At 40.7% G+C, this 25,212-nt stretch overlaps 1 protein-coding gene and 1 pseudogene across 3 annotated transcripts in view; both read right to left on the bottom strand.

Moving 5' to 3' along the window:
* Nucleotides 1-25,212, bottom strand: part of Fam120c (family with sequence similarity 120C) — a 129,768-nt gene that overhangs the window by 65,095 nt on the left and 39,461 nt on the right. For all 3 annotated transcript variants that reach the window (XM_028883471.2, XM_028883473.2, XM_028883472.2), the window contains exons 3-4: nucleotides 23,728-23,810; nucleotides 12,895-13,023 (exon numbers count right to left, since the gene is read on the bottom strand). In XM_028883471.2, coding sequence (XP_028739304.1) covers nucleotides 12,895-13,023; nucleotides 23,728-23,810 — 212 coding nt within the window. The remainder of the gene's footprint in view (nucleotides 1-12,894; nucleotides 13,024-23,727; nucleotides 23,811-25,212) is intronic.
* On the bottom strand, nucleotides 23,079-23,214 carry LOC114702900 (annotated as a pseudogene).

Raw genomic sequence — 25,212 nt, 5'->3', positions numbered from 1 at the left:
GAATATAACCAGAAACTATTCACTCCATTCTAGTTCTAGCCTGAGGAATGACAAAAGACTTTCAGAAACCAAGAGGGTGCATAGGAATCCCATTTAATCCCATTTTAGTCTTTTTTTCCCTTCTGCTCCTTTTAAGGCCAGCCTGAAACAAACCTTTGGCAGTAGAAACAATGAGGAAATAGCAGGAAGCGAAGATGGAATGACAAAAACCTTCCTCTTTGATCAGAGAAGCAATGCTTTAAATGATTTTCTCTTCCATCCTACTACTTGGCCCCAGGCATCCCCAGGTGGGATGATTAATGTCCTGACTTTACGGCAGGACAAGTGAGAAGGGAGTGGCTCAGAAAAAAACAGAACCACAAAGCTGTTTCTGAAGAGCTGAGTTCATCACCGAACTGCAAGTGCACACAGCTGACAAAAACCAGTAGACCATAGACTCTACAAACTGAATTACAAAGACCACCAAAAACGAACAGCACAATAACTGCAATCAGCACACACGTTTAGTAACAACTTTAAATATGAACAGTCTCAGTGCTCCAATCAGAAGACACAGGTTGCCTTAGAGGAAAAGGATGGACAAAAGTAGTCTAATCAAAAAGGAGCAGGAAGCAAGTAGGCATGGCTACCCTATATCTGTTCAAATAGACTTCAACCTAAAACTAATCAGAAGAGATGGGGGGGGGCACTTCTTCTAACCAAGGGAACAGCTGACCAAGAAGACATTACTATCTAAAACATATATGCACCAAACTCTAGTGCACCCAATTTCCCAAAATGATAACTACTGGAATTAAAGGCATAGTAGATGAGTTCAGTACCCCACTTTCTCCAATAGACAGGTTATCTAGACAACAAAATAAATAGAGAAATATAACAATTAATTGACATCATACATCAAATGGACTTAACAAATATCTACAGAATCATCCACCCAAACACCATTGAGTAGCATACATTCTACTCAGCAGCACATGGAAGTCTTTGTAAAACAATCCACACCGTGGGACACAAAACAAATCTTTACAAATTCAGAAAAACTGAAGTAACTCAGTGTATTCTATCTGACCATAGTGCATTAAAATTTGAAGTCCACATCAAACACATTTCTGGTTAATACACAAACTCATGGAGGTTAAACAACTCATCACAGAATGATGAATAGGTTAAAAAAGAACTCGAGAAAGAAAATTTTCCTGGAACAAAATGAAAACAATAAAACCTCTGGGACACATTATAAGCAGTTCTATGAGGGAAATTTATAGCTCTAGGCACACACATGAATAAATCAGAAAGAACTGGGTATGGTGCTCCATACCTTTAATCCCAGGACTCAGGAGGCAGAGGCAGGCAGATCCCTGTGAGTTCAAACCAGCCTGGTCTACACAACTGGTTTCAGGACAGCTAGGGCTACATAGAGAGATTCTGTCTCAAAACAACTACAACTAATCAAAATGAGCACAAATAAATGACTTGATGATGCAACTCAAAACTTTTGAGCAACAAGAACAAAGCAAATCAAAATCCAGTCAATGATAAGAAATAAAGAATAACCAGAGTAGAGCCCTAAGGAAGAGGAGGCAGAAAAAGTGTGAGAGCCAGAGGGGATGGAGGACACCAGGAGAACAAGGCTCTCTGAATCAGCTGAGCAAAGCTCACATGAACTCACAGGGACTGAAGCAGCATGCACAGGGCCTGAATGGGTCTGCACCAGGTCCTCTGTGGCTATATATTATGGCTTCCAGTTTAGTGTTTTTATGGGATTCCTGAGTAGGCGAATGAGTGTGTCTCTGATTCTTGTGCCTTCTCTTGGGCTTTTTTTCTTGTTTGTCTTATACAATTCTGATGAGTTAGTTTCTGTTTTATATCATTATTGTTATCCACTAGAAACCAGTTTATTTTCTAATGAGAGACAGAAAGGGAGTGGATCAGATGGGAGGAGAAGTGGGGAGGAACTGAGAGGAGTAGAGGGAGGGGAAACCATATTCAGGATGTACTATGTGAGAAAAAGAAAATGATAAAAAGAATCAATGAATCTAAAATCTGGTCCCTTGAGAATATAAACAAGATTGACAGACTCTTGGCCCAACTAACAAAAAGAAAGAGAGGACCCAACTTAACAGAATCAGTAATGAACAAGGAAATATTACAATAATATTATAAGGGAATATTTTAAAATCCTGTACTCTGTTAGGCTGGAAAACTTAAAGGAAATGGGCAAATTTCTAGATTCAGACCAACTATCAAGTAGCCAAACCACTGAACAGCCATAACAAATGAGAAAACTGAAATAGTAATAAAAGGCCTTCCAACTAGAATAAGTCCAGGTCCAGATGGGGTCAAGGCAGAAATCTACCAGACTTTCAAAGATCTACAGACAATCCTTCTTAAAACTATTAAAAAAGGAAGAAGGGGAGAAAGGAAGGAAAGAAGGAAGGAAGGAAGGGAGGGAAAGGAAAGGAAAGGATGGAGGGAAGGAAGGAAAAAAAGAGAAGAAGCAAGCACCCCCAAAGTCCTTCTATGAAGCCAGTATCACTCTCCTACCCAAACCAGCTAAAGACGCAACAAAGAAGAAAACGACAGGCCAACACCTCTGATGAACACAGACTCAAAAGTGCTCTATGAAATACTTGCAAACCAAACACAGACATAGAGCAAAAGGATTATCCACCTTACAGAGCCATAGTAGTAAAAACAATACAGTACTGGTACAAAAACAGACATGTAGACCATAGGAACAAAATCCAAGTTGGCTTTATCCCTAAGATGCAGGGAAGGATCAACAAATGTAATAAATAACATAAATTGACTTAAAGACAAAACCACATGATCATCTCAATAGACGCAGAAAAGGTCTTTGACAAAGTGCCTTCATAATAAATGCCCTAGAGAGAGTAGGACTAGAGGAAACATACCTCAGCATAATAAAAACTACATGAGAAATTCACAGCCAACATCATCCTACATGGAGAAAAAGCTGAAATAATCCCACTGAAGTCAGGAAGGAGATAGGGCTGTCCTCACTCCTATTCAATAGAGTGCTGAAAGTACTAGCTAGAGCAATAAGGCAGGAGAAGGAAATTAAAGGCTAAAAATAGGAAAAGAAGTCAAGTATCCTTATTTGTAGAAGACATGATATTACACATAAGAGATTCCAAAAATTCTACCAGAAAACTTCTAGAAACAATAAACAATTTCAGCAACACGGCAGTATAAAAATCAACTTGCAAAAATCAGAAGTCTTTCTATATACCAACAAAAACATATATACAAAGTGATCATGGACACACTCCCATTCACAATAGCCTCAACAATATCTAGGAATGAACCTAACCAAGGAGGTGAAGGAGGCCTACAATGAAAACTTTAAACATCTGAAGGAAGAGATAAAGATACTACAAGGAAATAGAAAGACATCCCATCCTCATGGGTTGATAGAATATTATGAAAATGATCATTATAGCAAAAGCCATATATAGATTCAATGCAACCTAATCAAAATCTCCATCTCATTCTTTACAGAAATAGAAAAAAAACTAACCTAAAATTCATATGGAACCACAAAAAAATCCCAGTCAAAACAATCCTGAGCTAAAAGAACAATACTGGTGGACTTAGCATTCCAGATCTTAAGATACATTACAGAGCCATAGTAGTAAAAACAATACAGTACTGGTACAAAAACAGACATGTAGACCATAGGAACAAAATCCAAGACCCAAATATGAGTACACATAAGTACAGCAAAAATATACACTGGAGAAAAGAAAATACCTTCAACAAATGGTTCTGGGAATCTGGATGTCCACATGCAGAAAAGTGAAAATTGACCCCTATCTATTACCTTACAGGAAACTAACTCCAACTGAATCAAAGACCTACACATGAAATCTGAAACTGCTAGAAGAAAACACAGTTAGTACTCTACATGAAATAGGTGTGTAGGAAAGGACTTACTGAATAAGATATCATTTGTTCAAGAATTAATGCCAACTGTTGACACACAGGACTTCATAAACGCAAATGGTTTCTGTATAGCTAAAGAAGCAATCAGTCAAGTGAGGAGGAAGCCTGCAGAAGGGGAAAGACTCTGACAGAGGATTAATAACCAGAATATGTAAAGAATTCAAAAAGCTAAAAAATATATCTACCATATGAACATATACCACTCCTTGGCATATGGCTAAAGGATGTGACATTCTATTGCACGGATTCTTACTCAGCCACATTTAGTGATACTCTATTCACAATAGCTACAAAGTGGAAACAACCTAAATGTCCCTCAACTGACAAATAGGGAATGAAAATATGGAGCACTATGGGATATTATTCAGCTATACAGAAAAATGAAATCATGAACTTTGTATATAAATGGATGGGACTAGAAAAGATCATATTGACTGAGGTAAGCCAGCCCAGAAAGGCAAACAGGAGGGAGGAGGGTAAAATAACAGTAACGATGTCTGAGAAAGTCATAAGGAATCAGAGTATTTACTATCTATCTCCAATTATCTAAAATACATGTAAGTCTGTATATATGTATATATAATACATGTACTGTTTAAATATAAATTCCTGACCTGGGCTGACAATGCTCCCTCAAGAGCCATAGACTATCTAACAAAACCCCAGTACCAGGCATGAGAAGCCCTCTTTACAGTTGCTGGTCAGGGTTGTCCAGGAGACTCCCAGAACATGAGTAGCTGTTGCTATTGCTCTTGATTGCCCACCAGAGGTGAAAGGTAAGTCCCTATTCCTGAAGACATCATGCATTTCAGACACAGGGCCCAGAGGACCCAAGCTGGATGTGACCGGAAAGCCTCCTCCCTTGAAGACTGGCTTTAATTGTACCATAAGGTGCCATGCAAGCAGCCAAAGGAGGGAAGCAACTGACAATCCTACCCAGCTATGACACCTCTGAACCATAACAATGCTCAGCATGGCACAGTAACTCTAAGGGAGCAATGGTGGTATACATCCCATGAGAGTAACTGTTGATAGTAACTGAGGACTGTCCAACACGAGGGGAATCATATCTGCTCCTGGAAACCCAACCAACTACCCAAGGCTGGTGAAGTCGTGGATCTTGGAGGAGAACCTGCAGCCACCACTTTACTAAACCACCATAATTCCTACCTACATTCTAAACATTTGTCCTCATACCCACGGATGAGTGTAGTCCTCATCTTCATCAAGGAAACTTCTCTTTGCAACAGATGGAGACCACTACAGAAAACCACAATCAACCGAAACGTGGACAGGTGGAGCCCAGTCCCAGGGAATACATATACAGCATAACTCCTTCACCTAAGGCTTAAGGAACATTGTGAAGGAGAGGGTGGAAATTGTAAGAACCAGAGGATCAGGAAGTTTCCTGTGAGACTGCATCTCCTAGAAATGACAGGGAGGTTACACCCATGAAGTCTCACCAACATTGTTACCTAAACAAATATGACCTGAGCAAGGACTATACCAATAGACATTCTAAACTAACATGGAAGGGGGAAAGCTCAGGAAGTCTCAACCTTACACAAAGAACTACAGGCAACCGAGGGATGCTGAGAGCAAGGAAGACTAGGACCAAATATTCAGCCCTGAATTAAATAAATTGTAATTTGAAAAGAAAGAAAAGAAACTGCCAGAGGAATCCACAGAATAATTCTGAAACATCTAAAATGGTATTTTGTTTTGTTTTGTTTTGTTTTTTTGCAGGGGGAAGTGAGGAAGGAGGTAGGCTGTGGAGATAATGCAGTTGGCAAAATGCTTGCTGGGCATGCAAATGGATCAGAGTTTGATTCCTAGCACCCACGGTAGGGAGCAAGACATGGTTGTGCATGCTTTTAATTCCAGCACTGGGGAGGGAGAAAAACGAGAATTCTTGGGGCTCATTGCTCAGCCTTCCTAGCCTAATTGACAAGCCCCACATCCCAGTAAGATACCTTGTCTCAAAAAAACCAAACAAGGTGGATGTAACTCTCAAGGAATGCCACCCAAGGTTACCTCTGGCATCCATATGCAGCACACACACACACACACACACACACTTGGTGCCTTTGAGGTCAAGGAAGTAAACAACAAGAGTACAGAACAGAAAATCTATTTGAAGAAACAATAAAAAAAAAACCTTTCCAAATTTAGCAAAAGACAAAGTTAGAGATTCAAGAAGCTAAGCAAAATCTAAACACAATAAATTCAAAGAAATCCACACCAAATGCACTTCCGGCAATTCTATGAAACAACTAAAGAACGAACTTTACACGATCTTTTTTTTTAAAACTACACTAATTGTGTAAATGTGTCTCTGACACCTTACACATGTGGAGGTCAGAGGCCAGCCTTCAGGAATGGGTTCTTTTCTACACTCTGGGTGTTGGGGAACAAACTCAAGTTATGGGATTGGCAGCAACTGCCTTTACTTGCTGGAGCACCTCAATGGCCTTCTATACAATCTTCTTCAGGACAGAAGAAAAACACTTGCTCTCTTAGTTCCTTTTCTCAATGCTGTAACAAATACTGACAAGAGCAACTGGACAAGAAATAAGGGAAGACTTCTTCTGTCTCCTGTTTGAGAATGCAGTTCATGATGCCATGGGACATCACGGCAGGGATGGTGTGGCAGCAGGACCATGACAGGGCTTGTCACATTGCATCCACATTCAGGGAGCAGAGAGAGACTAAGGCCAATGCTCAGTTTACCTCTTCCTTTTCATTCATTCTAAGGCCCAGTCCACATGAACGCTGCGCTCTTTTTCAGGGTGAGTCCTCATCCCTCAGTTAAACTTACTAGAAATGCCCTTACAGAACTATCCAGAAACATGTTTCCTGGGTGAATCTAAATCTAGTCAAGTTGGGGCCAGTGAGGTGGCTGAGGTCAATGCACTTGCTCCCAAACCTGATGCCCTGAGTTTGAATCTACATGGTATAAAAAAAAGAACCAACTCCTGGGAGTTGCCAGTGACTTCCACATGCATGTCATGTGTCATGCATGCCATGCCATGCCATGCCATGGCACACATACACATACAAACAAATAAGTGAATGTTAAAAAAAATCCAGTCAAGACCCAGGTATGATGGTGCACACCTTTAATCCCAACATTCAGGAGGCAAAGGCAGACAGAGTTCTGTGAGTTCAAGGCCAGCCTACTCTACAAAGCAAGTTCTAAGACAATCAAAGACTATGTCTCAAAAAATCAAACCAGCAAAATCAAAATCCAGTCAAACTGACAATGAAGATTAACTACCAGACTTGCCAGCTCATTTCTGAGCCTTCATTATCTTGAAAAAAATTTCAATACAGCACAAAAAAACTACAATTATCCTCCATGAAATAAAATGTAAAAAATACTCGGTGAAATACCAAAAATTCAAACAGCATTCCAAAGAGGTTAGATATAAAATATATCAATCCTAAATACTGATGACTAAAGAAGGAAAAGAGAGCCCAGCAGTGGTGGTGCATGCCTCTAATCCCAGCACTCAGGAGGCAGAGGCAGGTGGATCTCTGTGAGTTCAAAGCCAGCCTGGTCTACAGAGTGAGTTCCAGGACAGCCAGAGCTGTAACACAGAGAAACTCTGTCTTGAAAAACCAAAAACCAAAAAAAGGGGGGGGGAGAAACATGATTCTATCATAGATGTGTAAAATACATTTGTATGATTGACTGGAGAGATGACTTGGTAAAGAAAAATGTGTTTGCCATCCAAGCTAAGTTCTGATGTTTAGCACACACATAGAGGTGGGTACAGAGGCATACATTCGTAATGCCAGTGCTGAGGAAGCAGAAACAGGTAGATCCCTGGAGCTCACTGGTCAGCCAACCTAGCCAAATGGTGAGCTCCAGGTTCAGTGAGGGACCCTGTTTCACAAAATAAGATGGAGGGGCTGGAGAAATGGCTCAGTGGTTAACAGTATGTACTGCCATAGGCTGGAGGAAAGGGCTAGGGGTTAATAGCAAGGACTGTTCTTCCAGAGGACCTGAGTTCAGCTCCCAGCACCCACAATGGGCATGTTAAAATTGCCTGTAATTTCCATACCCAGGAGATCCAATGTCTCTTGTCTCCAAGGCCACCTGCACTTGTGTGTATATGCACACACATGCACGCAGACACATACAAATCTTTTCAAAATTAGCACATACCCAGAAGACCCAAGTTTAGGCCCTAGCACCCACAACTGTCTCCAGTTCCAGGGGATTCAGCGTGTGCACAAATGTGCATATTCACACATATACATATAATTAAAAATAAATAAATATTAAAAAATAAAATAGAGAGCCGGGCGGTGGTGGCGCACGCCTTTAATCACAGCACTCGGGAGGCAGAGCCAGGCGGATCTCTGTGAGTTCGAGGCCAGCCTGGGCTACCAAGTGAGTTCTAGGAAAGGCGCAAAGCTACACAGAGAAACCCTGTCTCGAAAAACCAAAAAAAAAAAAAAAAAAAAAAAAAAAAAAATAAAATAAAATAGAGAGTGACTGAGGAACACAATTGGTATTGACCTCTGGCCTCCACATGTATGTACATAAACATCCCAGTGCACTGTCACAAATGTAAGTATGCACATACACACAAAATATACACTGTGCACTCAGTATAATGATAACAATGAATCATCTTAGCAAACTAAGACTAGAACACAGGCATGTCCTGATATGTCTGTCTCCAAAACCTACAGCTCATGTCAGATATAATAATGACAATAATTTCTCTAAAGAGCAAGAATAAGAAAAGGTATTCTAGTCTCAGCATTCCTATTGAGCAAGGTTTGGAAATTCTAAACAATACAATAACTCAGGTTTGGGAGGGAGGCACACAAATTGGAAAACAAAGAAAGAAAACCATCTCTATTCAGAAACATGACCACCTAAACCAAAAATCCCAGGAAGTCTACCACAATGTCCTAGAACTAATAAGTGATCATAGAAAGTTCCAAGTCCAAGACTCAGCACACAAAAATCAGTCATATTTCTATGAATAATTATAAATAAAAAAATAAACAAAATAGTGTTTTTACAATAAATGAAATATGCAATATTTAGTATAAATACTGAAAACCATACAGAGCCTGAGAGCATAGCTCTGTCTGTGATAGACTATTTGTCTAACATGCACAAGGCCCTGAGGTCATAAGAAAAAAAGTAAAAGTATAAAGATAAAAATAAATTTCAAAAATGCAGGGTTTGTATGTTAAAAAACTATAAAACATTCAACTGATTTTTTTAAAGTCAAAGAAAAGCCAGGCAGTGGTGGCACACACCTTTAATCCCAGCACTCAGTAGGCAAAGGCAGGCAGATCAAGGCCATCCTGGTCTACAGAGTGAGTTCAAGGACAGCCAGGGCTACAAGGAGAAATCCTATCTCAAAAAAATAAATAAATAAAGTCAAGGAAGGCATAAATAAAATGGATTTACCATGCTGCTGAATTCAAATATTCACAACTAAGCCCAACTGTACAGACCTGTAATCCTAGCTACTTGGAAGACAGAGACAGGAAGATCACAAGTTCAAGATCTGACTGAGGTAGAAAATTAATTCAAGGCAATATAGTGAGACCTTATTGAAAAAAAGTTAAAAAAAAATGGCTGGGGATATAACCCCATGATGGGCAGCTGGTACATGTGATCCTAGGTTTAATCAGTAGTACTTGAAAAACAACAAACAAAAAAAACAAACGAATTTCCTCTATACGTTTCCAACAGAAATCCAAGCAAGATTTCTTTTTTTTTGTAAATACAAACGATACTATTCCAAAATTTATATGGAAAGGCAAGAGTTTACAAAGACAAAATAAGACCGAGACTGGAAGAATCACTACCCACTCCCCAGCTGTAAGACTTACTATTGCGCTATAGTAATAAAGATGGTGCACTTTTGGTAAAACTATATATATATATATCACCACCACCACCCGCAAAGTACAGAAATACACTCATGCACAAATAGTCAACTGATTTTTTAAAAATAAAAACATAAAGGCAATTCAAGGGAGACAAAAATAGTCCTTTCAACAAACTATTTTCAGATACCTGGATAACCACATAGAAAAACAAAAGACAAATGCCCTCATAGTTTACACACAAATGAACTAGAGATATAAATAGAAAATATACAATTATTTGGCTTTTTAAAAAGAGAGGTTGAAGAGATAGCTCAATCAGTAAGGTCCTTGCCTTGTAAGAATGAGGCCCCTAGCTTGATCCCTAGAACCTACATACAAATGCTAGGATAAATGGACAGTAAGTGCAAAAAAATGTTCATTGTCTATGGTGGCACATGCCTGAAATCTTGTCACTCAGGAGGCAGATACAGGGAGATCAGTGCAAGTTTAAGTACAGCATGGTCTACATAGCCAGTTTTGGGACAGCCAGCACTACATAGTGAGTCCTTGTCTTTAAACATAAACAAAAGTTCACTATGAGCCATTTATAAATACAAATTAAAACTATGATTAGCAAATGTGGGTATAGCTGAGTAGTAGAGTACTTGCCTAGCAGGACAAGGTACTATATACACTTACAAATAAATCAGGACTAGCAAGCCAATGCTTGCCACTATGCCCGAATGAGCTGGATTCCACATGGTAAAGGAAAGAAGAGACTCTTTCAGGTTATCTTCTGACCGCCCTATGAGCATCACAGCATGCACCCACTCCCCACACATACATACATACACACAAAAAAGGCAGAACATTTCAGTTAAAATATCGACCAAGCACTGGTAAGCAAAGAGACAGCTACTGTGAAAAGTGATTTGGCATTAACATAAATTTAAACATACACTTAACAGATGTTCTGGAAATCTAGAAATATCTCAAACAGATATTTATACTATGAAAATGAAACACTATATTCATACAAAAACTTGTATGCAAGTGTTTACAGCAGCTCCATTTATAACCACTCAAATTTATATCCAATCTAAATATTCTTTAAGGCATGTATAGATGAATGAGCCGTTCATATACCCATAAAAATGAATTACTGGGGCTGGAAAGATGGCTCAGAGGTTAAGAGCACTGGCTGTTCTTCCAGAGGTTCTGAGTTCAATTCCCAGCAACCACATGGTGGCTCACAACCATCTGTAATGAGATCTGGTGCCCTCTTCTGGCCTGCAGGCATACATGCAAGCAGAGCACTGTACATACAATAAATAGATGAATAGATAAATAAATAAATAAATCTTTTTAAAAAATGAATTACTGACACACACACATACACAATATCAAACAACTTGAAAATTCTTGTTTTTCTTTAAAAAGTTTCTTTGTGTGTGTGTATGGGGGAATGACAGTGTGTGTATGCCACATCCACGGAGGTGGCCCTGAAGGCCAGAAGAGAGTGTTGGAGTCCCTGGGGCTACTTATAAGCAGTTGTGAGCTCCAGTCCTCTGCACAAACAGTACGTGCTCTTAACCACGGAGCCATTTCTCTAGTCCAACTTGAAAGAATCTTAAAAACATTACGTTGAATGACAAAAGACATTCTCAAGCTATTATGTATCTTATGATTCCATCCATATAACATTATCTAGAAACCATAACTATAGCAACAGAGAACACCCAGGTGTTGGGAATGGGTTTCAGTGGTATTACAAAGGGATAGCATAAGAATCAGGGGGATGGGGTATTACAACTTTTCTGTATTCTGAGTGTAATGATAATCACATGAATTAATAACTTAAGATTTCATAGAACTGTACACACAAAAAATCAAACTGATTGTATGTTAATTAAAAAAAGTCAAAAAAATTTCAGAGTTACACATATAAATCATATTGCTAAAAATAAACTATTTTTGGTTGTTTTTTTTTTGAGACAGGGTTTCTCTGTGTAGCTTTGGAGCCTGTCCTGGAACTTACTCTGTAGCCAAGGCTGGCCTCCAACTCACAGAGATCTGCCGCCTCTGCCTCCCGAGTGCTAGGATCAAAGGCATGTGCCACCACTGCCTGGCTCCAACTTATTTTTGTAATTTTTACTTCATAACATAAAATCCTAGTTGGGCCTTTTCTGCCAATAGTAATAATTACTTTCTTATTTTATGGAGACTCATTTAAATAGTCTTTTTTATTTATTATCTACTTCATCCTCCAGTAAGACATCCTTTAGGTTAAAATATACATTAATGAGATGGCTCTGTGGGTAAAGGCACTTGCCACCAAGCCTGGTGACCTGAGTTTAATCCCCAGAACCCACATGGTGGGAGGAGAGGACCAATGTACCAAAGTTGTCCTCTGGCCACATGTGCACTGTGGCTTACACACACAATAAATAAACAAAAACATCAAAAATATGCATACATCAAAATTAGCTGAGGGTGTAGCTGAGTTGTAGAGTGTTTCTTTAGCATGAGTCAAGCCCCGGGTTTGATCCCTAGCATGTAATACTGACAGAAGACACATAACAGCATTAACTGTAATGAGTTGTTTCTGGGGAATGAAATTTTAGGCTTATTTTCTAATTTTTCAGAATATGTTTGTAGTACATTAATCATCAGTAGAAAAAAAAAAGGACCCTTTTCTATTCAGACCTCAGAACATTTTTAAAGGAAATTTTAGAATTTCCATCAGTAAGCAGGGGAAATCAAGTAGCAAGGAGGGAAGCTGGGGACCAGCAAAAAGAACAGAGAACTTGGGAGCGTAGCAAGCAAATGTAAGAAAGGCAGTGAAGGCCAGCGAGGCGGCTCAGCAAGTAAAGACACTTGCCACCAAGCCCGACAACATGAGCTGGAGTCCTACAGCCCACAAGGTGGAAGGAGAGAACCAACTCCCACAGGCTGTCCTCTGGCTTCCACACACATGGCATGGCATGCACACAGCAGCAAACATGTGTGCACCCAAAATCAATTTTTTAAATTAAAAACGAAGAAAGCCGGTGATTCTTGGGAAGGGAAAGGCCAACTCACCTGAGATTGTTTGAAAACATCCTTCCCAACCACATCCAGGTTTGAGGGGTCTTTGATGGAACTGACATACTCAGAAACAGCCTTGATCACGACATCACAAGGTGGAAGGACCAACTGATGGGCTCGGACCTAGAAAAGACAAGTAAAGGACACCAAAGTCAAACATGGGGGCGGGCTGGAGGGACGGCTCAGCTGTTGAAGGCTAGGCTTACAACCAAAATCTGAGTTTGGTTCCCAGCATCCACAAAACAAAGGCAAAGATGGATCACTGGGTTGGGAATTTAGCACAGTGGTAGAGCGCTTGCCTAGCAAGTGCAAGGCCCTGGGTTCGGTCCTCAGATCCAGGGAAAAGAGAAAGAAAGATGGATCACTAAGAGAAATTCCAAAGGTGGATGACATCCTGGCAGGGTGTGCTAGAGTCTCCCAGAAATGAAAGAGAAAAGAACTATACAACAGTTATTGAAGAGGTGGCCAACACCCAAACGTTCCCAGGTAAATAACAGTATAGGAAACTTTACAAAGCAGGAAAGGCCAGAGTGTATCCAGAGGGGGTGGCTGGGTTTAAGCGGCTGCCTGTTCTCAGTCAGAGGGATCCCCAACAGTAGCTGGGCAGGCCCCAGAAAAACTTAGACAATCTGCCGAGTTGTTTCAGGACCAGACATTTTAACTTATTTTATTACATTTACTGGTTTGTGTGTGTGTGTGTGTGTGTGTGTGTGTGTGTGTGTGTGTGTGCGCGCGCTTGTGTCACAATTCATGTGTGGAGGTCAGAGGTCCACTTGTAGGAGTCAGTTCACTCCTTCCACCATGTGGGTCCCAGGGATTAAACTCAGGTTGTCAGGCTTGGTGCAAATACCTCTACCCACTGAGCCATCTGGCCCACTCTGTAACAGACACTGTAGAGCAGCAGAAAAACAGGTCAGAGTCTGTACAGCAGCAGGAATGATGGGAAGAGATGCTAGAAACACTCTGTCCTCAGTGCTGGGGTGGTTGGCACTCAGAACCCAGTGGAGCAGCAGTGAGATGCCATTTCAAAAAGGCCATGCTGTGTAGGTGGCGAGGCTGTCCAAGACACATTCTTGAGGCATGCTTTTGGGGAAACTCAGGAAGAGCTGCAGGGACTGTATAATGAAATGTAGCCAGTGGAATACTGCTAACCTGGGGTAAAGGAAGTCTGAATTGGAACCACAGTATTAAGGTAGCAGAAAGCCTACTGGGAGGCAGGGTTTGCAGAGGAACTTCACCTAAGCTAAAGTAGTACTCCGGACAACTCCTTTACTCAATACCAAATGTCAATTTAGCAAGCAGACTTGGTCCTGCTGTTCTTGTCCTGTATCTGTTCTTCTTTTCCTTTCACTTTACAACTTCCTTTTCCACTTTCCTCTTCTAAATAACATAGGCTTGCCTAGTTTGCAGGGCGTCTCTGTGTCTCAGCCTTCTGAGAACTGGAACTGTTGTCTGTTCGCTGATTTCAGTCTGTTAGTGAAAACTGCCTCATGTCCCCCACTTTTGGCCCTTGCCCTCTCCATTCATGTTCTCTCTACTTTCTAGCAATCCAATTCTAACCGCTAGATGTACTAAGCTTTCTCCCACAGTCATTAGTATAGTGGCACACACATACTATCAGTGCCTTTTCTCAAATTGATTGAGACTGAAGTGGTGATGGTTTTGTACTTTACTACTACTGGACAGTGTCATCATGGGCCTATGCCTGGATAGTGACTATTGTTGCGACAGCATTCTACTCTCGGGGAATGCTGGGGATCAACTCTGGTGCTCTGAGCACTAGTGCAACAGGACAATGACACCTCAACCCATCAAAAACTATCTCCCCTTGAACACTGTGAACATTTGCATGCAAAAATAAAGGTGACATTAAAGAGAAAATCCAAGCAGCAACCTAATTGTATACCTGCAAGTCTCAACATAAAACCAGGAAATACAATGTTACATATCTCCTCTAAAAATTACCAAGTCCACAGTAATGCCCCCTATGAGAGTGACTTAAGCAAAATTCCAAGGAATTCAAAAGAATAATCATAAATATGTTCACAGAAATTGAGGACACAAAATCTCAACTGAATTTCAAAATGGTGGGGGCTAATAGCTGAATGAAACAGGAAGGCAATGAAAGATATTGAAATGGAATGCCATACAGACACAGAAATATGGAAGAAAACCCAAACTGAATTACTGGAAATTAAAAATTCATAAGTCCAATTAAATAGAACGAATCATGGGAAGACACAATGCCAGGGCCTGAGGACAAAGTAGAAGAATAGCAACACTCAGGTAATTAAAAAAAGAAACACAGCATGCAAGATGGACAGTACAGGATGAAAAGACCGAATTCTCAGTGGTGCAGCCACGAGTAAGCTGCCCGTGTGACATGAAAACCCCCTATCCAGGGCTGGAGAGCTGGCATGGCAGTTAAAATATTTGCTTCCCTTGCAGAATACCTGGGTTCAGTTCCAAGCATTCAGTTGGTGGCTCACAACTGCTTTTAACTCCAGTTCCAAAGGATCCAACATCCTTATCTGGACTTTTTGGGTACAGGTATGCACATGGCACACAGACATATATGCAAGTACATACATATACATAAAATAAAAAATAATGAAATCTTAAAAACACAAACACCTGCACATGCAAGTAACTCTAACTAAACATAATGGGTCAAAAAAAAAAAAAAGACAGCTGGGCATGGTGGCACACGCCTTTGACCCCAGCACTCAGGAGGCAGAGGCAGGCAGATCTCTGTGAGTTCAAGGCGAGCCTGGCCTACAGAGTGAGTTCCAGGACAGTCAAGATTACACAGATAAACCCTGTCTCAAAAAACCAAAAAAAAAAAAAAGTTAGTAGGAAGAGGAGACAGGAGACAGAGTAGGGATGAGGAAGGGTAATAGGGGATGAAAATATATAGATTCGTCAGATAGTGGTGACACACACCTTTAATCCCAGCACTCGGGAGGCAGAGGCAAGTATATCTCTGTGAGTTCGAGGCCAGCCTGGTCTATAGAGCAAGTTCTAGGACAGCCAGGGCTACACAGAGAAACACTGTCTTGAAACAACCCCCCCCCAAAAGATTAGATTCATTATTTACATGTATGAAATTATTTAGAAATTATTAAAAGAAATCACACAGCACTCCATTGATACATAGAAATTTATGTTCTCATGCATCAGTCAATGATAAAATTAATAATGAGGGACTAGCAAGATGGCTTAATGGTTACAAGCACTTGCCTCTGGCCTCTGTGGGAATCTGCACTTATATGCACCTGTCGCACCTGCACGCACGTACGCACATACTACACACACACACACACACACACACACACACACACACACGTGCTGTGGGATGTTCTGTATGTCCTGTGGGAGCCCGTTCTCGGGTTCCTCGTGGCTTTACCCAGCAGGTCCGCATAGAGGATGATTAGGACCACAGGCCTGAGTGCAGGTGTCTGAGATGGTCTACACTTGGCTGTGCTGGGGAATGGTCTGTATGGCAAATGTGTTGCTCTGATTGGTCAATAAATAAAACCTGATTGGCCATGGCTAGGCAGGAAGTATAGGCGGGACTAACAGAGAGGAGAAATAAAAGAAAAGGAAGGCAGAAGAGTCACGGCCTGGAGCTGCCGCCAGGACAAGCAGCATGTAAAGTACCGGTAAGCCAGAGCTACGTGGCAGGGTATAGATTTATAGAAATGGACTAATTTAAGCTATAAGAAAAGTTAGCAAGAAGCCTGCCACGGCCATACAGTTTGTAAGCAATATAAGTCTCTGTGTTTACTTGGTTGGGTCTGAGCGGCTGTGGGACTGGCGGGTGACAAAGATTTGTCCTGACTGTGGGCAAGGCAGGAAAACTCTAGCTAAACACATATATAGCTAAAAATCATAAAAATAAACCTTACAAATAAATTAATAAAAATTTTAGATTTATTTATTTTCCTTGTAGGAATGTTTTGCCTGCACATATAGAGGCAAGTAGAGGGCATTAGATTTCCTAGCACTGGAGTTAGAGATGGTTGTGAATCATCTTGTGGGTGCTAGAAACTGAACCTGGGTCTTCCACAAGAGCTACAAGTGTTCTTAAGCACTGAAGCATCTCTCTAGCCCCCAAATAAATACAGTTAATAATGGGGAAAAAGTAATTCTAGGGGCTGGGGAGATGGCTCAGTGACTATGAGCGTTGGGGCACAAACACGAGGAGTTTGAATCTTCAGACCCACATAAAAAGCTGGGAATGGTCACACGGGTCTGTAGTCCACAGGTCTGTGCTAGGGGTGGGTCTGTAGAGAGGAGCACTGCTGGGCCTTAATGACCACCAACCTAATTCCAGGTTCAGTGATAGACCCCATTATTCTGAAAAGAATAGGTTGAAAGTTACACTGCATGACACCTGATAGCATCCTCTGGCCTCTGGATTAGCACCCACACACATGTGCACATACACCATACACACATTCACACTTACAAAATTTTTAAACAAAATAATTCTGTAATATATGGAGAATCTTTATATCCTGACTTGAACTAACTACAAAAAGGCCATTTTAAAAGAATCAGGAAAGTTGTAAAATGTATTAGATATTAAGGTAACAGGCCGGCAAGATGGCTTAGTGGATAAAGACAATTACTGCCAACCCTAATGACCTGCATTGGATCCTCAGAACCCACATGGTACAGGAGGAGAACCAACTCCTGCAAGCTGTCCTCTGACACATCATCATCACACACACACACACACTAAATAAATATATATTCCCCCAAATAAAAGGATGGTAACAAGAAATTATCATTACTTTCATTAGGAGTGATAATGTCCATGTGCATATGCAAGAAAACGTGCAAACATTTTAGAGCCATACACAAAGAATATGCAAGTGAAATAACTTGTCATTTGTTTAAAGTCATATTGGCAATAAAAGAAAATCCAGCAAGCATGGCAAAAATCTTGGTAGTTGATCTAAATGATTAAACAATGCTAAATAATTGCAATAATCTATGGTTTTGCCCATGTTTGTGATATTCAAAAAAAGTCAATGAGGTGATTCTTAATGATATTCTGCTATGCTCATAGATTGGTGCCTAGCCCAATTGTCATTAAAGAGGCTTCACCCAGCATCTGATGGGAGCAGATGCAGAAACCCACAGCCAAATATTAGTGGAGTTCAGGGAACCCTGTGGCAAAGTGGGAGGAAGGACTCTTTGAGTCAGAGAGGTCGAGGACATCACAGAATCAACCAACCCGAGCTTAGGGGCTCACAGAGACTGAAACACAATTGCGGATCCTGTATGGGTCTGAGCTAGGTCCTCTGCATTTATTTATGGTTTTTAGCTTGGTGTTTTTGTTGGACTCCTAAGAGTGGGAGTGGGCACTGTCTCTGGCTCATTCTCCTGCTCTTGGGACCTTTCCTCCTACTGGGTTGACTCATCCAGCCTTGATCAGAAGGTTTATGCCTAGTCTTTTTTTGTTGTTGTTGTTGTTTTGTTTTTTCGAGACAGGGTTTCTCTGTGTAGCTTTGCGCCTTTCCTGGAACTCGCTCTGTAGACCAGGCTGGCCTCGAACTCAGAGCTCTGCCTGGCTCTGCCTCCCGAGTGCTGGGATTAAAGGCGTGCGCCGCCGCCGCTGCCACCACCACCACCTGGCTGCCTAGTCTTATTGTAACTTGTTATGCCATGTTTGGTTGATATCCATGGGAGGCCTGTTCTTTTCTGAAGGGAAACAGAAGCAGTGGGTCTGGGGGGAGGGGAGGGAAGGGGGATACTGAGAGGAGTGGAGAGGGGAAACTATGGTTGGGAGGTATTATATGAGAGAAGAATAAATAAATACATACATAAATATACAAATAATGAATGAATAAATCAATATAAGATTTATTTATTTATTATGTATAGTGTTCTGCCTGCATGTATGCCTGAACACCAGAAGAGGGCACCAGATCTCATTACAGATGGTTGTGAGCCACCATGTGGTTGCTGGGAATTGAACTCAGAACCTCTGGAAGAGAAACCAGTGTTCTTAACCTCTGAGCCATCTCTCCAGCCCTAAAGTGAAAATTTTTGATGCTAGGTAAAAATGTAGGTTTGTGTTGCCTCATTGATAATTCTTTAAGTATAAGTTCCTTTACACTGTAATTATTGAATCAATGGTATAAATCTCCAAAAGGCTTTTGATAAAATTTATTTTGTTGGGGGCTGGAGAAATGGCTCAGCAGTGACTAGCACATATTGCTCTTCAAGAGGACCTGAGTTCAATTTCTAGTACCCACACATCAGGCAGCTCATAACCACTTCTAACTCCAGCTCCAGGGGGATCCATGCCTATGGCCTCTGTGGGCAAAATGCACTCATGTGCACATAGCCCCTACTTACATACACAGAACTAAAATCAAATTTAAAAAGCGAGATTCATAAACATTCCAAGTCACAAGGGGTCATTTGGCAAGAAAAATTTTTTTACCAAAACTATCATTCATTCCTCATAAAACAGTTATTGATGGAGCTGAAGAGATGGCTCTGAGACTAAGAGTACTTGCTGCTCTTCCAGAGGACCCAGGTTCAATTTCTAGCCCCAATATGGCAGCTCACAGCAGCCTTTAACTCCAGGGGACCCAACACTGTCTTCTGGCCTCCATGGGCACCAGGAATGCAAGGGTGCATACATAAACAAGCAGGCAAAATACCCATACACATAAAATTAAATAGAAATAAAAATAATTGTTTAAAAAGTCACTATGTTTAATGTGATAGCACACACCTTTAATCCTAACTCTTGGATGCAGAGGAAGGTGGATCCCTATGAGTTTGAAGCCAGCCTGGTCTACCTACATAGTGAGTTCTAGGTCAGCCAGGGCTATGTACAGAGGCCCTGTATCAAACAGTTACTGTCAGGCATTGGCCAGACGCTGTCCTAAGGCACCAGGGACACAGCAGTGAAGACCAAATACAAGAACACTGCCTTCAAGGCAACAGAAATAGTAAATGTGTTGGATAAGGTGATACGCATGCATGTATGTATATATGCATATATGCACATATAATTTTAAATAGTGGGATTGGGAAAAGCCTCATTAAGAAAATGACATTTGACAGAACTTTTAGGAGTGAGAAAACGGCTATGTAAGAAAAAAAGGCAATCCAAGTACAGAGAATGTTAAGTCTGACGCTTCTAAGGGGCTAGGAAGTACTGGGGTTGGCAGGCTATGAGAAGGACTGAGTGACATAAACAGTCATTATAAGATTTTAAATAGGAAAGTGACACACTCTGAGTCCTCATTTTAAAATCAGTATATATTAACTATACAACAGAGTAGCTTTCATTATTATATGTTCATGTATGAACATTATGTATTTTGATCATATTCACTTCATTACCTTCTCAACAGTCTCCTTATTTGTCCCAAATAGTCTAGTCCCCTCCCTATCAGTTTTTTTTCCACACAGACAAAATAAGACAGATTCGTAATGCTAAAGAACAAATTTCAGAGCTGGGGATATAGTGTAGAAGTGGATTGATTTCTTATCATGTTTAAAGCTCTGGGTTCAATCTTGAGCACTGTCAATTTTTTTCCAAAAACAAATTTACATAGTGTGTACATGTATGTATGTGTGTGTGGGGGGGTGCAGGCGCACATGCATAAGCAAACCAAAGGTCTCCCTGGAGTACTGGTCCTCAGAAGTGGTTTATCTTGTTTTTAAGACAATCACTGTACATGGGGCTCCTCAACTAGGGTAGAGTAGTTGGCCAACAAGCCTCATGGATCTGCCTCTCTGTCTTCCCAGCACTGAGATTACAAGCACAAAGCATCTTGTCTAGCTTCCATGTTAGTGCTGGGACAGCGCTCAGGTCTTCATGCTTATACAGCAAGCGGTTTACTAACTGAGCTGTCTCTTCAGACCCAAAAACAAATTTTATTCTACACTTTTCTAAAAAACTAAAAGAGCATGTGGCCTAATAATTCTGAACACAATATGAATGGCCTAATTTCCCCTAAACGGCCATCTTAATTTCACCTTGCAAGTTTCTAAAAACTTACACTTTTTTGGCAGTAGTAGAGATTGAACCCAGGTCCTCACACGTGTAGGCAAGCTCTCTATCACTGAGCAAATTCTCAAACCTAAAACCTTACTTTTAAGAGGACTTTATAAAAACTATCAACGCCGGGCGTTGGTGGCGCACGCCTTTAATCCCAGCACTCGGGAGGCAGAGCCAGGCGGATCTCTGTGAGTTCGAGGCCAGCCTGGGCTACCAAGTGAGCTCCAGGAAAGGCGCAAAGCTACACAGAGAAACCCTGTCTCGAAAAACCAAAAAAAAAAAAAAAAAAAAAAAAACTATCAACAAACAGGTTGGAGTGATAGCTCAGTGGTTAGGAGACTGGTAAGCAAAATGAAACTAGAGAGCTGGCCATTGGGTTTATTGGTAGCTTTGTTAAGGGCAATTTCAGCAAGTCAGATTACAGAAGCAGGATAGTGAACAAGTCAAATACCGCTCCCCCACCCCCCACCTACCCCCCCCCCCCCCCCCCCGTGTGCATGTAGGTAAGTGGTCAACATCACTCTTCAGTAGCCATCCTCTTTGTGTTTTGAGACAAGGTCTCTGATTAGGACCTGGGGATCACCAGTTAATCTAGGCTGGCTGACGAGAGAACCCAAGAATCTGCCTGTTTTCACCTCCCCAGGGCTAGGGTTATAAGCATGTGCCACCATCCCTGCTTTTGTCTGGATGATCCTTATGTTTGTACAGTAGGTACTTTATCAATGGAACCATCCCCTACCCCTAGCCCCTAGATGATTCTTTAGAAGAGTATACTGAAAGAAGAAAAACAGAGCAATAACTGAGGTGCAGGGAGTGAGGTCAAGAGTGGGTTTGGGCCTGGACAGATGCTCAAGTGGCACAAAAACCTGAGCTCAGATCCCTAAAACTTGTATAAAAAGTCAGATATGGGCAGCACACACCTGCTATCCCAGTACTAGGAACACGGACACACACATACACACCCAAAAAGGGGACGTTTATTTTTAAACCTGAATCTTACATACCCCAAATCATACACAGCCATCCATAGTAGCATGTGTTTATAATCTCAGAACTCGGGATGCTGAAGCCAGAGAATTTTGAGTTCAAGGCTAGTTGGCATCAGGTCTTATCTCCAATTAAAAAAAAAAAGGATTGGGGCTACAGAGATAGCTCAGGGGTTAAGAGCACTGGCTGTTTTTCCAGAGGAACCAGGTTCAATCCCCATCATTCATATAGCAGCTCACAAACATCTGTAACTTCAGTCCCAAGAGATGTGATGTCCACTTCTGGCTTCTGTAGGCACTATGTACGAAGGTAGTGAACAGACATACATGCAGACAAAGCACTCATAAATACATTTAAATTGAAAAATACACAGACATTTCTAAAAGGATCATGCTTATACATCAAATGGGAAATAACCAATGAAGAGAGAAAAAAATGGATGATGCCAGAGAAAGGACCCCGCTGAACTAGTATCTTTAAACTGGCAGGAGTGAATAGGACCTTTATAAATGGAAGAGTTTGCCTTAGATAGGACATGGACAAGTCATTCATGGTCATCAGGACACAAGCAGATTAAAGGTGAGGAGGTGAAGAGGAAATGGAAGTTTATAGAAATTCTCTTCCCACCACTTCCATTTGTTCAGTGAAATAGGAAGTGAGATCATGCAATTGGGTGAGTCAATGAGGAGAAAGTATCAGAGGCTGAAGGAGGGAGACGGTATCAAATAATTATCGAAGACAGTGAAAAACAGGAAATGTAACATCACCAATTTACACCACTGCCACAGTGCCAAAGGGTATCAGTTCTTCTACAGGCTTCATAGCAGTAAACTCAGTTTTAATTGCTAAACTAGTAACAAAAATCAACACATCATTCATTGGATGTACATGACTGATCATTAGTGAGGTTGAGCATCTAGTCATATGATTAGTCATATAATCATAGGCTATGATGAGTCATATAATCATAGGCTATGATGAGTCATACAATCATAAGCTATGATTAGTCATACGCTTTTGTCAATTTTCTGATTCAGTCTTTTATTCATTTTTTTCACTGTTTAGGTATTTTTCTTTGCCAGTTTGTATGAATTCTTATGTTATGGGTATTATCAGAACTAATTTTTATCTGCATGTAAAATATAGTTTTACCTGAAGGGGAGAGTGTGAATGCAGTTCCACACTACCACAAATTAAGCAGTCAAGTTTCCCACATTTTGGAATATCATAGGAATCAGCACGTGCCAAGTACAACCACCTTCTTGATCAGTGTCTCCACTGCCAGCAAGTATTTTATGCGAAATATTTTAAATTTAATGAAAGAGGACACCAATGAACATGCCTCATGTAGACAAAGAACTCTAGGCAAGTGAGGAAAGCTGGGGAGAGAGAGGCGGTCCTCCTCAGGGAAGAGCGCACCAACTGGTTGTCCAGTGCTAAACTGTCAGCCCTGGAAACATACATTCAGGTAGCAGTATATGGACTCACCAGGTTATATTTAGGAATAAATACACACACACACGTACACACACAAATATATGTGTGCATGTAATAACAATTGGTGAAAAAAAGGGGGTCATGAATTAGAAGAATGAGTGGATAGGGATATATGAAAGGGTTTAAAGGGAGGAAAGAGAAGAGAGAAGTGTTGTGATTAAAATACAATCTCAAAAGCAAATAAACAAAAAGACTTTAAAAACGAAGATTAAAAAAAAATCTAATGAAAGACAACTATTCCACATCATCAAAGTGCAATCAAAACTTGATGTCTCCTAAATGTACAGACACAAAATAGGGCACATTACCTTAAGTGATGCAAGAGGATGTTCTGGTCCCAAAAGGCTCCAGTGAAAAGCAGCCAAGTCCTCATCTGGTAGAATGTGGTTACCTATAAAATACAATTTCATTATTCACTGTACAAATGTTTGCTTACATCTTTTAGGTCATAAAGAGGATCCTTCTGGGAGAGAAAATAACTGAATTAAGCATAGGCCTATATTCTGTTTATTTTTGAGACAGGGTTTCTCTCTGGAGCCCTGGCTGTCCTGGAACTCACTCTGTAGACCAGACTGGCCTCAGACTCACAGAGATCCACCTGCCTCTGCCTCCTGAGTTCTGGGATTAAAGCAGTCTCTACCATGCCCAACCAGGCCTATATTATTATTATTATTATTATTATTATTATTATTATTATTATTATTTTGGAGATAGGTCTCATTATATATCTCTGGGTGACCTGGGACTTAATATATAGACCAAGCTGGTTTCCAACTCAAAGGTCCACCTGCCTCTGCTTCCCAAGTGCTGGGATTAAAGGCATGCACCATAACACCCAGTAAGCTTTTTTTTTTTGGTTTTTTTTTGAGACAGGGTTTCTCTGTATTACAGCTCTTACTGTTCTGGAACTCACTCTGTAGACCAAGCTGGCCTTGAAATCATAGAGTTCTGCCTGCCTCTGTCTCCTGAGAGCTAGGATTAAAGGTGTGCACCACCACCATCTGGCAAGCCTATATTCTTAATGTAATAATTAATTATAGTAGCTATCTATGTGTTGATTATCTACTTTGAACCATGTGTATTATATGTATCTCCTTTATAGTGATGAAGCCTCATAGTTTTATCTCCATCTTATAGACAAGGAAACTGAGATTCAAACAAGCTTAGTGACTTAGCCCAAGGTAGGCCTATGCTAGAACAGAGACTCAGGACTGTCTGACTATCAAATGCACGGTGCTACCCATTATCACAGGTAATAGGTAACTGTTACCCAGTTGTGCAGCTTTTTATTTTACAATAGCAAATTACTGATTACTTGACAAGTACAAAGCACTTTCCATATCTCATCTCACTTAACCCCATGAATAACACTTTTCATTTCTGAGATGAGGAAAATGAATCCAGGGAAGCGTGACTTCAGTGATTTGCACAAAATCTAATTCTAAAACTTGGGCTGATTCAATTAGATTATCCCAAGTGATGTTCTTTGTGCTTATAGGGCAAGGCCACAACTATTCTAGTCTATTAATGTTCATGCTGTCAATACTTGGAAAACCAATTCAAAATATCAATTCTACAATTTACTTTGAAATGCATCTTTAAAAGAAAGCCTGAAAGTTGGATTCAATGACTCATGCCTGCACTTCCAGCATTAGGAAGGTTAAGGCAGGAGGATCTTATGATTGAAGCCAATCTAAGCTACACAGTGAGACCCGATGAAAAACCAAACAACAAAAAAGAAAAGAAAAGCAGATAGGTGGGTGGATGGAGGAATGGATAGGTACACGAGAAAG

The sequence above is a fragment of the Peromyscus leucopus genome, chromosome X (assembly GCF_004664715.2).
Source record: "Peromyscus leucopus breed LL Stock chromosome X, UCI_PerLeu_2.1, whole genome shotgun sequence".
Classification (NCBI taxonomy): Eukaryota; Metazoa; Chordata; class Mammalia; order Rodentia; family Cricetidae; genus Peromyscus; species Peromyscus leucopus.
The sequence above is the reverse complement of the archived record's forward strand: the minus strand, read 5'-3'. Positions and strand labels throughout refer to the sequence as shown.